The sequence below is a fragment of the Balearica regulorum genome, chromosome 1 (genome assembly GCF_011004875.1).
Source record: "Balearica regulorum gibbericeps isolate bBalReg1 chromosome 1, bBalReg1.pri, whole genome shotgun sequence".
Lineage (NCBI taxonomy): Eukaryota > Metazoa > Chordata > Aves > Gruiformes > Gruidae > Balearica > Balearica regulorum.
Window position 1 is genome coordinate 11055039 of NC_046184.1, and position 13465 is coordinate 11068503.

A 13465-nucleotide genomic window follows, 5' to 3' on the forward strand; every position below is an offset into this window, starting at 1 on the left:
GCTAATAATCTCTGCTTAGGGGCAAAGCATATTAAATTGTGCCAATCCCAGATAACAGGACCACCTGGCTTCTGGTCCAGCATGGCATGGTCACGCAAAGTCATGTCAGCCTACAGTGTGCTCCCCTGACGTACGCAAAGACTTGCTGCATCTTTTTTTACTGTTAGGACTCTTAATTTGCCATCTTTTAAAACTAAAATCAGTGGACATATCCACATCAGTATATGTAGACCAAACCTCTGCAGTATCTCCTTCACCTTTTTCTTCTTTGTTACCCTTTCCCACTCGCATCTCTTCTTTTTTCAGCACTGTTTTCCTTCCTCTTAATATCTCATCTTCCTAATAATTTTTTCCTCCTCCTTTTCTGTTTCATTTTACTTTTCCCCTTCTCACTTTTCCTTTACTTTTAAAAATTTTATCTTCCTCTTATGATATAGAAATTTTCTGTTCTGTCTTAATTTCCACACGCATATCCTTCCTTCTGAATTTACACTTTCCTGTTCTTAACTCTTACTTTTCCTGTTATTTTTCATTCCTACTTTTTTTCATGTCTTCCCTGCTCCATATTCCTTCTGAGTTATTTTTGTATTCCACAATAGATTGTAAAAGACAGATGAAATAGGAGGCCGATATCATCTCAACCACCTATTTTAGGATGGGTTGCATCATTCTGTGGAGGTACTGGTCTATGTTCATTGACTACAAATGGAGCCAACATCACTAGTTTTTTCTAGATGTTGAACTTAAAAGCACCAGAAGGTTGGTGATCCAACACTGAATGCAAACACCATTCTGTAAAAGGTTCTCGGCGGCAATTCTCTGACAAATACCGTGTCTCGTTCGTGCACAATACCTCGAACAGATACCAACACTCCTGTGCTCTCAAGCTGACGTTCTCAGAGCACAAGTCACTTAAACAACAGTCAATTAAAAACACTATACTTACTGCTGTTACTTTTTGGATAAGACAAAAGAAACAATTTTTTTCCTTGTAGGTAGTCCATGGGTATCTCTCCACGTGCAGGATGAGAACAGCAATAACTCTGTTCCTGAAAGAAGGGAGTCAGATAGATACAACTTTCCTACTAAGCTTTAGCTCACCCCGTTAAACTTCCAAGAGCAGCATCTGTGGCTGGATGGCACGACAGCACCCATTCTTTTGCAGGAATATTGCTAATTAAAATCTCAGCAATAACTTCTGAATGCAGTTTTCATAACCACCTGGTTATTTAGGTTAGATGGGTTAAGCAGGTATGAGACACTGTGGTGGCTTCAGCCCATTCGGCTGGAAGCAGTTTGCAATGTTTATTCTGTTTGCCACCTCAGCGAGTGGCTGTCTTCTCCTGCCAGTGGGACAACACACCCTTTTTTAGTCCTGTAAAGTTTCTAGATACCAGATTTCAGGAGAGTAGCATTTTTACATTTAGAAAAGCTTCTACTGGTGTAAGGATGAACCTCACAGGGTGAAAATTTGCAGAAAAATTGTCTGATTTAGGAGGTGAAATAAAAAATACTTATATATTATTAGTTCAAGAAAGAACTCTATCTGCTTACAGTCAATGGAAAGGATGGAATAAACTAAGCTAAAATAGATTAGGGGCTGGGTGGAAGATAGACAAGGTTGTACAAAAATATTATGTCACTTAATCCATCCTTATATAAAATATGTTATTTGTATAAGACTGTTCTTAGAAGTTATATTTCTTTACAAGCTCAGAACATACCACAGTTTAACATTTATAATTGAGGGTTTACTGCAGCAAGATTACTGACATTTATGGTTTTCTGTGAATAGTGTCACAACATCAATATGAGATTTACAACGAGCACTTCTACATTACACTGTGAAATACAATACAGTTATTCTTGAACAAAAAGTTCATTTTCCTTCCAAACTCAGAAGCGTAATAATAACACTAGAATGAACATAGAGCCTTTCAGAACAAAACTACTATCTCCACACAGTGTTACATTGTCCTGTGTAGATGTATCAGGATCAGTGATAATTGAATAAACCGTGCATTATGGTTCCTCCTTGAATGGATGAAGTTTTACAAGCCTGGCACTTTGTTTTAAGATAGTTTTCTTTGGTATTCACCAAGAAAATATTAATTATGCTAGGCTCCAGGTTTCAATATTAAACTATCCTTAGATTATTTTTGGTTTAACAGCACTGTCAAAAAAAACAAACCAAACAAAAAGACTTTCAGTGTGAAAATGCATACATCCCTGCCCTCATGATTAGAATTAGGATGAATGTTTTTCTCCAAATTGACAATAATAAGAAAAAAAATAAACACTTTACTATATCAGCTAGGGAAAGTTTTGCTACTAGGTTCAGCACACTTATTCAATGTGAATAAAAGCAAGGGTGACAACAAAACTTTTCTGCTGGATTTAGCTTACAAAGTTTTTACAATATAAAATGATATCTAATTCAAATATGTAAAACAATTCAGCTCAATTGCAAAGGGCCAGCTCTTGCATTTCCATCTGGCGCAGTCTTCAATAAAAGGTTTTTCTTCCTCTGAAATTAGAAATTGAGATCAGGCTGCCTGCACTCGCTAGTGAGTCCCGCACAGGCAAACAGAATGAGAATTATTCAGTAAGATTACCCCCTCCCGCCCTGTGTAACACACAGACATAAAGAAGGGAGAAAATGGTGTTTTGGTATCCCTGCGGCATTGATTAAGACCTTGTCACACTTTTTACAGTATTTCTGCAAGCACATTTTGGCTGAACTGACATCTGGGGTTCTATCTAGCAAAGTACTTGTCACCCCAACCACAGAGGTGACGTGTACTCAGCGCACTGCGATTAGGGTCAGTGAGAATAACGGCCACTACCGATTTATTGAATATAACAAAAAAAAGAAGGCACTAACGACACTTGTTCATTGCATGCTCTCATGCTATCTACTCACACAAGTACTACAATCGCTGTGTATGTTAAGTCTTAAACTGTCACTGTTTTCCCAAAGTTTTGTGACAGTGCTGATGATTACTGAAGAATGAATTTATATACAAGCATAGAACCAGATTAATAAAATTTTTAATCTGGTTCTAACTTAATATCTGGAGTTTTTTTAAGAAAAATGATTAAGAGACAAAAGGCCCAGCTCTTTGTCTCTTACGCTGGATTCGTGACAGTGTAAATACTTTATGAACATGTAAATAATATATCCAAAATTGAAATTAAAGAGAAACGCTTGATCATGAATTAATACTTGATACTGATATACTGAACTGAGAAAAAGCCTTTGATGCAAAATAAATTTTGTATTTTTGCAATAGGAATTTTTATTTCTGATGTTGCCCAGAGAAGCTGTGGATGCCCCATCCCTGGAAGTGTTCAAGGCCAGGCTGGATGGGGCTTTGGGCAACCTGGTCTAGTGGAGGGTGTCCCTGCCCATGGCAGGGGGTTGGAACTAGATGATCTTTGAGGTCCCTTCCAACCCAAACCATTCTATGATTCTATGTATGGACCACTGTGGTGGTAATTTCAGTAGAATCTAGAATAGAATAGAATAGAATAGAATAGAATAGAATAGAATAGAATAGAATAGAATAGAATAGAATAGAATAGAATAGAATAGAATAGAATAGAATAGAATAATTTAGGTTGGAAAAGACCTTTAAGATCATCCAGTCCAACTGTAAACCCAATACTGCCAAGTCCACCAACTATGTGCAAAGCAAAATTTTTGAAAGACCTCTCTCATTATATCAATCCACGTCATTCCTGTGCTCCTTCACAGAAAGGTCTCGGTCAGATATGACAAGCAATAAATTTAGAATGAGGTGAGGTAAGAATGAAGAAAGATTTACTTTCGTGGTCTGTCATTCAAGTCTATATTTAAGTGCTTAAAAAAGAAGACTTGTCAGCTGTAATAGATCATTAGGAACCTTAAAACAGATAAATTAGAGGAATATCTGCAATGCAACATTACTGTGAAGTAAACCCCACATATATAAAATATTGTGTGAAACATGACTGCATAGGGAAATAGTATAATCATCAAATGTAAAGGAATTGATCACATAGGAGATTTTAATGGGTTTTTAAGATTTCATGATGAAATTATGTTTGTGCTTCTTTTTTTTATGGATTATGGGAGGATGAAGAAATATCAAGAAACTTAATTCTGCTAGCATTATGTTTTAAGTCAATCACACTTTCCCATCAAAGCTACTGGGAACTCATTTGAGCACAATTACTCATATCCACACATGTTTGTGGGATGAGGTCAACATTTCTAAACATTCTGCATCTTTATTAAATACCTGGCATATAAATGCATTTTTAAGGCACAAATAGTTAGGTGAAACCAAAGTGTGAGTAAGTAGTAAATAACACATTACTCGTGGAGTAACTCCTGCATTCTTTTCTTCCCCATGCTTCAGGGTGGCATTGACTTCCTAAGTTTCAGCTTAAAAAAAAAGGCAAAAATTTAAAACCCAACTTCAAGCCTCACTTAATTTTGAAGGAAACCTGTTATTTGAGTCCAACTTTTCTCAAAACTGGGCTCGGGTCCAAGATTCCTTGTAAATCCTGTAAAGCTTGCAGGCTGAACTTGAGTTGCATATCACAGATCTGAGTCGTCCCAGGAATGCTACGCAGGTAGCCCTTGCCGAGCTCCATTTCCCAGCCCTGGCTGCTCCTCAGCACCCCAATCAGCTTGTTTGGAGCCAACCTGTGTATTTCCCTCCAGGCTGTAACTGCATGTAGGTACCCCCTCCTCTTCTCCTTCACCCCTGAGTTTCAGTGAGCTCCACAGGCGTTCCCTTGCACCTACGTAGCGTTCACTGTAGGAACACTTGCAGATAGTCTTGTTTTACAGTTGTAAATAGCACAGTACATTTGATGCTTCAAATGTTGCTATATTAGAATATAGTGGTATTTCCTCTAGCATCTTTTTCACATTTCAGCTATGGTTACAGTTCATTAGAACTGATGAAACCTGACGGTACTAGGTGGGGTGCCAACCCACCCATACATTGCACTGTTGCACTGTTAGCCATGTGTTATTGTTGTTGGAATTATTAGTAGCAAAAGTTGTTGCCCTAAGGAGCTCTATAAATGATGGATGCAGCATCAGAAATATAGGCTTACAGAAAATTATACTAATGATGAAATAAACATTTCTGTGTAACTCTGTAATTTTCTATTTATTATTTTACATTCTCATTCTTTCACCTTTGTCTCCTGTCCGTTATATTGAAACAGTATGTCCGAAGAAGAGTGGCCTTGCTTATTCTCACCTCCTGAAACCATTTCCCATGTGGGTTTGCACAGTCATTTGCACCCTCTCTTGTCCTGAACAACTTTTCTGCATCCTTTTCTGCTTGCCCTTTTCAGTGGGAAAGCACCTCTTTCCCAGCTCAGTGCCCATGGCTTGGTGAGCGTTGTGTGGGCCTCTGAGGGGAGCACAGCTGGGAACTGAACACAAGCGCTTTCTTGTTGAGTAGAGATGGCACAGACGAATGCTGGGTCCTTCAGGTCCCTACCCGGGAAGCCAGGTGGGACATTTCCATCCTTTATTCTGAAGGGGTGTTGCCGGACTATTAATCCACCACTGTGTTGCCCACTGAGAGACCAGGTGTTTGGGGGCACAACTAGCAGAAGAACATCTAGTTTGTGGATCTCAGCAGTCTAAGCACGAACTCGTGCCGACCTTCAGAGTGCTATCAAGGAGCAGAACCAGTGTTTTTTGGGGAATATTCATGTCCATAACTGAATTGATGTCCTCTTGATACTCGACCATGCTACCCTTAAACAGTGTGGAGCCCCAGGAGTGAAGAGATGCCTTAAATTACACTTTAAGAAGTGAATTTGTCATGGCCTTGTGCAATCTGAACTACCCCACATTTCCAGCCTCTTTCCTCTGTGCATTTCTCCAAATCTTTACTCCACTCCCCAATGTCTTCTCTCTACCCTGGATCTCCTCTGGACACATCCCATGTGAAGCAGGACCTCTGTGTTACACGCCCATGACTCCGCAGTTACCTGTCGCACCTCGCAGCAGAGGCCTGCAGTGCAGAGGTGCTCCGATGAGCAGTTATGGCTGAGTATCTGCAGCGTTGCCACTTGATGTGGCAAAACTGTAAAGCCTATGGAGACCTACCGGAGCTGGGCTATAGATACACTTCAGACTGTTTGAGTTTACAGGCAGCAGTATCATTTTAGAAATTGCTATTTCGGACTTGCATCCAAACCCTGAATCCTACGTACCTACAGGTAGGTGGATAGGTGAAGACAACTGGGAGTTCTTCCCACCAGCTCCAAAGTGCCAGCTCCAATCCAGAAACAATGTAGATGAGTGACTGCATGCTTTACAGCTTGCAACTGAAATATCGTGCTGGCTTGGAGCCTGGGCAATGTGAACACTCAATTCTTCATTTGTGAATCTCAGCTTTGGTCCTTTTGCCACCTTTAAAACGGAGATGAGCACTTTTCTGGTTTACAGAGAATGTTGTGAGTTAATACAGTCAAGATGATGCGACCCTTAAATACAAAGGATGTGAAAACGTGAATACTGGGTCTGCTCTCTTATTTTCATCTGTTGGACTAATTAAATATATTAAAATAGAAATATAATTACATAATTCTATTTAATTAATTAAAGATATACAAACATCTAAAAAGAAAACAAACAAAAATAAGAACCCACAGATCGAAAAGAAAATCAAAATTGTCGCTGAACTTTTACTAAATAGTAAATAAGCTAAGAAATATTACCCTGGATTACTCTCTCCATTTGTACAGAATGCATAGTTGCCACAGAGACTGGTATACGTGAACACGGGTAAAATAAAGGACAGGAGAGGGAATTTGTCCTCCGAATTCTCAAAGGAATCCGAAATTACTGTCTAGGAGAGAGATGCGGTTGGGGCGGGGGTGAAGCCAGAGGACTCCCAGCCGTGCCCCCAGGGACCCGCTTCCCTGAAGTGCTCGGGGGACCCGGCGGGGACGGGACCCTGCGGAGGGCGGGGGCGGCGGCGCTGCTGCGCCGGGCCAGCACGGCGGAGCGGGGCAACCCTTCTACAGCCAACAGCGACATTTAGATGTACACATATAAATATATATGTAATTGCAGCCCAGACTGGTGGCACACGGGCTGCGTGAGGCTGCTGCTTGAAGGGGGGGGGGGGGGGAATTAAAATAAGGCACGAAGCGGTTTTAAAAATAGCGTCCGGGCGGCGGGGAGGTGCGGCACGCAGCCCCCCGGCGGGCGGGAGCGGGGTGGGAGCGGGGCGGGAGCGGGGCTCCCACGGCGGCGGAGGCGGCCCGGCCCGCCCTGGCCCGGCCCGGGGAGTTCCTCGGCTGCCTTGTAAGGAGCGCGGCCGCCACAGGGCCCGGCGCCCTCCCCCGCTCCCCGCCCCGACTTTCCCTCCGCTGCCGGCAGGGAAGGCAGGAGCCGGGAGCGATCTGCCCTTCTCCAACTCTCGTCCCTTCTTTCCTCGTCTACCTTCAGGAGCCCCCACCCCGCCTGCCTCTCTCCTCCTCTTTCTGCTCTGCAATCAGGGGAATAAATCAGGGAAGGACACACACACACACACACACACAGAGTGAGCGGAGATCTGTTACAAAAGTAGCCCTGATGGCGGCGGATCAGATGAAGCTGGAGCTGCTGCTGGAGTAGCAGAGAGTAGAGTATCTCTCTCTCTCTCTCTGTGTCTCTCTTCTCTATTTCTCCTCTTCCCCCCCTCCACCCACAGATCTCCATCGTTTCTCCTCCTCCTTCCCACCCTCGGCCGCGATCCCGCTTCTTCGCACATCTCTGGGCTGCGCCTTCTGCGAGGGGGCGGGTGGGGGGGGGGGGAGCGGAGGAGGCTTTAAAAAACAACAGCCCCCCCCACACCACCACACACACAATTATTGAATTTATTATTATTGCCGTCTCGCCGACTTGGGGAAGGGGGATCGATCTTCGATCAGGAAGATGGCTGCTGGCTGGCTGCTAGTCTTTAGCCTGACACTTTTCCAGTCCCTGGTGATGAACCACTCCTCGGAGGGACCTTTCCCTTCGGCCACCACGTAAGTCCCCGCGGGGTCCGGGGGTCCGGGGCGGGGGGCACGGCCGGGGCAGGGGCGCACCTCTGCGCCGGGGAGAGCGCGGCGCCGGCGAAAATACAAAGGGAAATAAAGTAAGTCCGGGTGGAAAGTGGCCGTGAGATAAAATTGCAGGATTTCGGCTGCTTTTGCTTGGGAAAGAGTGACGGTAGCAGAGGGTCCCTCCGGGGCGGTCGCCAGGAGGAGGGGGGGAGTGCCCCGGTCACGGCCGGCGGTACTTTTGAGGTAAAGGCTTTGCCTCACACCCCGCTCCGGAGCAGATCCCAGCTCTAAATATACCCCCGGCAGTTCGGCCGTGCTGAGAGGAAAGTTTCGAGTTACACAGAACCCGCCCCCTCCTCCCGCAAAGGTTATTTCAGCCTGGCTGGAGTTTTAACCCATTTTTCTAAAAAAAAAAAAAAAAAAAAAAAAAAAAAAAAAAAAAAAAAATTGAAAACTTCAGCAATTTTATTAAAATTCCCGCAAAAGGCAGATTTTCTTGCCTGTCTGCGGCAGGCATGTGAAACAGGCAGGCGAGCATTGCTTGGAGTTTTGAGCCTATGCTGAAGCTCACTCCTACCTGGATGTGTTCCAGTGCACACCACGAATATTTTGACAGTTGCAGGGTTTGTTTTCTGTCCGTGGTTGTTGGTGGGCTGGTGTGTGTGCGCACGCGTGTGCCACACCAGAGGGGTTTCAGCACGCTTAAAGCAACACAACTAAAGAACTGTTTTCTTCAGCGTTGGCCTTGCAAATCGTTACTTCTCAAAAAAAAATCACCTTTGCGAGAGCTGCTGGATGCTCTCGGTGCAAGCAGCTTTCTGATTTTGCGTGGCCGTAAGATAGAAATCTTTAAAGCACTGCATACTTATTAGCATGAAAGTGTTGCCCAGAGCAGTGCAAAGATCACATAATGAAAGCAAGCAATAAAAGCAAGGCAAAAATAACCCAGTACATCATATTGGAGATTCGCCTACAGATTGGAAAAAAAAACAAACAACCCACAACAAAACACTATGGACTGATGATCGTGTTTTCTTCCTTTTTCTTCTTTCTCACCTTATTATTTATATACGCATATATATATATATATATATTTAAGCACTTACCTTAGTCCCTGAATCTGGGTTAAAGCTACCAGTAGGTAACTTTTAAGTGGATGACTCACTTTGATGCATTTTACATAAGAAAACCAGTGCTAATCGTAGTCTTCCCTATTGTTTAACGCTGGGTAGAATTTATTGCCCTCGTTCACCCTGTGCAGAAGGATGAGTTTACAGCAATTACCAGCGATGCATTTTCACCAATTAGTACTGCTGGTAGGTTGTTATAATTGGATTCAGTTCTGAGTATCGGTTCCATTATGAAAGACTCAAAGGGATGCTCGCACTGTTAAATGAAAGAAAGGAATACAAAGATTAGTGTAAAATAACCACTTAATATCTTCTAAATTGAATAAATATAGCCTTTCATTGAAGGGAAAATTATCTTTTAAAATATTCTCGTGTTGCAATTTATAAAGATGTGCCATGTACAAGCAAGAGTGGCAAAATACAAAGCCAGGGCTTTTTAACTCACTGCTTTTCTTGTGTTTGAGCTCCTGTATTTGACTGTTTCTCATTGAGCTGATAAGGATATCATACACAACTAATTACAATTTATCTTCCATATAGATTTTGCTTGTTTTAAAACAGAAAGAAATATGGAACCTAGTGAAATTAAAAGAATACTCTATTAAAAGAATATTGTATAATTTCAAATAGAAGTCTAGATCACTTTTTAGTATAACATTACGTAATATTTCCTTAAAACTGTTTTTGTCCCTCTGTCCATGTTTGCTAGTTCCCTTCAGAATTTACCTTTACTGCCAGTCATGATAATAGAAATTGTCAACAGGGAAACATATTATATAATATAACTTTAATTATCACTATACCTCTGATTAAGTAATTCAGAATATTATGTTAGTCAATAGCATTTACATGTTCTACACAATCTACTTGCTGTTGGCTTCTTTTTTTCTAATTATTATTCCATTGAAATATTGTAGAAACAATCTATAGCGCCTCTCCATCCTTCATAGTAATGTTTCCCCTTTGAAATTAAACCAAAGTGCAAATAAAGCTCAGTTTATTTAGAAGACAGCACAACAGGTTGATGCAGGGAGGGCTGCTTTGCAAAAAGTAATGATGTAACAGGTGAAAGAGAAAACAATTTTTGGATTCTTTTTTAAGTCTTCACAGTTAGCGGTGTTTTGTTTCCTACTACAGATTACAAATGGGGAAGAACAAAGAGAAGTGATGCAAATGCCCGTAATGTGAAAGATTTTATATTTTAAAGAATATTAAAAATAGGAAAAAAAAAAAAAAAAAACAAAACAAGAGAAGAGAATAAAGGAAAGAAAGGATATTAATAATTGAAGAACTGAATGTTTGCTCATATTATGTTCTTACCTACCTGGTCTCTCACCATTATTTTCAGTCTCTTTCTCTTAGATTAAAAGTTGGTCTAAGGAAGCAGTATTTCCCAGCTGTTGTATGAAAAATGTGCATATTCAGGGCTATATAGTTCATGATTTCATCAACAACTCATTATTTTACAGTCTCTTTTCTTTCAGTCATCTGTTCCTTCTGCATCAGTAAATATTTTAACATGTGCTTTTACTAAAACATTCAGAAGTCCTTATCACCAATACTGTAGTATACAAGTACGAAACACTTTTAGCAAAAAATGCTGAAGGCTTAAGCAATGCCTGTTTGATGGAATCTCAGTAATTTGAGTAACTTTACTTCTCTGACAAGGCAAAGAGGCTCTGATATATTTACCCGGCAATGTACAAGAGAATTTCAAGTGAAGGGTTGTGCTGTATGAAATGGGAGCCTTAATTTTTCATTGAAAATCTGAGCAGGTGGCATAATGGCATTTGTTGCTTCCTGTGTTGGAATATTCCACCACAAATATTGAAGACTTCTTTAATGAACTATTTAAGTATAGCAGTAATTATGTCTTGATCTTTAGCTATAAGGCTTAGCTACTGATCAATATATATTAGGTTTCATTAAAATGTATCATTTTCATTGTAGCATGTATTAGGGATCTATTATGTGTTGGTACTGGAGATCATGCTCTTACTTTTAACAAAGCAACTCCAAATACTTGGATTATACACACAGCACAGCAGATATTTTTCACTAGTGTAAGAATATTATTGTATATGGTACTCCTGTCACTATAACCACACTACTGCTAACATAGTACGCAAAGCACTTCTTTCTTTGTAGCCATAGATATTTATTTATCATCTGCTTCTATACAGACTTAAGAAAAATACTATTAAGTAAATGTGGTTTGTATGTTTCCTGATAAAGATAGCATAGGACTCTCTTTCTTTCTGTTCTTTTATCTATACTGCATCAAAACAGATAGGCTTGAGTTTAAAAATATGTTGTAATTCTTAAGAATACTTTGAACACAGTATGTCTTAGCAGTATTGATATTTTTACTGATAGTGAGTAATGTATGATATAAAGATGTACCTACTGCTTTCTGATGATAAACCTGTCTGTACTGATTAAAAAAGAAAAAAATAACCAACAAGCAAAACATATATTTTAATTCTGATAAACCTACAGATGAAGCTTTTCAGTATCAATGGTACTGTTTCTGTAATTACAGCATTCTGGCTATATCTTAATGTCTGTTTTTATTTTATTTTCTCTAATTTTCCTGCCCCACTCGTTTTCTCTCTTTCCTTTATCTTTTATCCTTTTTTCCTCTTCCATCACCTGTTCTGTATGCAGAGATTAAATTGTACATTATATTAAAGACAGATCTGATACTTAGATAAACTGGTGAAAAACCATCTGAGGATAAAAATAATATACATAGGATAAAAATAATATACATCATAGGATAAAAATAATGTACATATGAACATATATATATATATGCTGGCAGGGAATTTTTAGAAAAGAAGTTGTGTATTCCCATTTTTTATTTCCATGAATCATCCTTACTGTTTCGGTGTCATTAGGACAAGTCAGGGAAGTCTATATGAGTCATATGAATTAGGGTTTGCACAACTGGGACATTCGTATTTTTGGTTTCTGCACATGGACCTAACAAGTGTAGGTCTTGCTGAGATTGTAGCTGGAATTGGTACACAGCATCGCTTTCCACATAAAATCAGTGACCAAATGGAGATAGAAGATATTTATGATGTGTTCTTTTCATCTGTTTCTACTGTTAGACTTAGGGATTTTGACATGTCTCATATCCATATAATCTAATTTTTAGCATAAAATCTGTCATAGAAGAATGCCAATTTTATTGCTGGTGTTAATTAGAAAAGACATCTGCATTAATGGATTGTAAAATATCAGGCTCCTTCTCATTTGAAAATTGTATTTTCCAATCTATTTAAAAATCTTAATTATTAGGAAAGAATAATGTGCTGAAGTGTACCTTCATATCAGTGAATTGGAAAGAAAGCCAAAAGATGTAATCTCCTTAGAATCAGGGAAGTGCAGTATCACCTCTAAGGGTTTTCTCAGCAGCACATGTCTGAATGCTGAGCATTACGCAAGATGTATAAACCCACCGATATTTTAAAAAGTATCTCTCCAATCCATTCTTTGAGTGGAAACATACTTAAAGACATGTGCGAAACAGCTTGTTGATTGGTGATGGTTTCTTTTTGTGAGTGTTTCTGTACATGTGGTGGTGATAAATGCAAATTGTTTGGATCCACAAAACATTTTTCTGTTTTACATATCTTATGATGTAAATTGTGAATTCGTATTTTTTATTTTATTTTTTTCTTTTTTTGTTTTGCTCTTGGATGTTTATGCTGTAACCTCAAAATTAACAAATTCTATAGATTTACATTTTATTAAGTGTGAAAATTCAGCTGAAAATATCAAAATAGATACTGATCATGAGACGAAATTTCATTGAAATAAATCAGCATTGTAGAGGTTCTCGCCATCTTTCATTTTGCAGTGATGCTATTTTCAGAACTGCATTGCTCATACCCTGCAAAATGATTTTATCCAAGAATTCAGCTGCTAGAAAGAGAGCTGGAGCTTGGCAGCACATTAGTCTGAAATGTATTCATTGTTAAATAGAAGGCCTGTTGTACAGATCTTAAAAATATTTATCTAGCAGAGCATTTTAAATTGATGGAAGCATGGTCAAATTATTATTACTTTAATCTTTTGTAACAAAGAAACAAAATAGACTATAGTTTCCCACTGATAACTGTGATCTGACATGCTTGTGCCTTTATTCTTCCCTTCTGCGAGAATCCTTTACCCAAGGTAGTATTATCTTCTAGACCAATGCTTGACTTAAACCTCTGCGAGATAGAGGTTGCAGTTTAGGAGCATTTTAGTAGTTTAAGAGAAAAATGACT

At 39.8% G+C, this 13465-nt stretch overlaps 1 protein-coding gene across 8 annotated transcripts in view; it reads left to right on the plus strand.

The window, feature by feature from the left end:
* Positions 1–7382: 7382 nt before the first annotated feature.
* The window catches only part of CACNA2D1 (calcium voltage-gated channel auxiliary subunit alpha2delta 1), a 419572-nt gene continuing 413489 nt past the window's right edge, over positions 7383–13465 (plus strand). For 4 of the 8 annotated variants that reach the window (XR_012838476.1, XM_075771958.1, XM_075772349.1 and 1 more), the window contains exon 1: positions 7404–8037. Coding sequence is in view for 7 of the 8 variants with exons in the window: in XM_075771958.1 (XP_075628073.1) it covers positions 7943–8037 (95 nt within the window). In the remaining variant the exon portion in view is untranslated. Of the gene's footprint in view, positions 8038–13465 lie in introns of all 8 variants that reach the window. The other 4 variants (XM_075771894.1, XM_075772138.1, XM_075772223.1 and 1 more) reach the window with 2 other exon arrangements.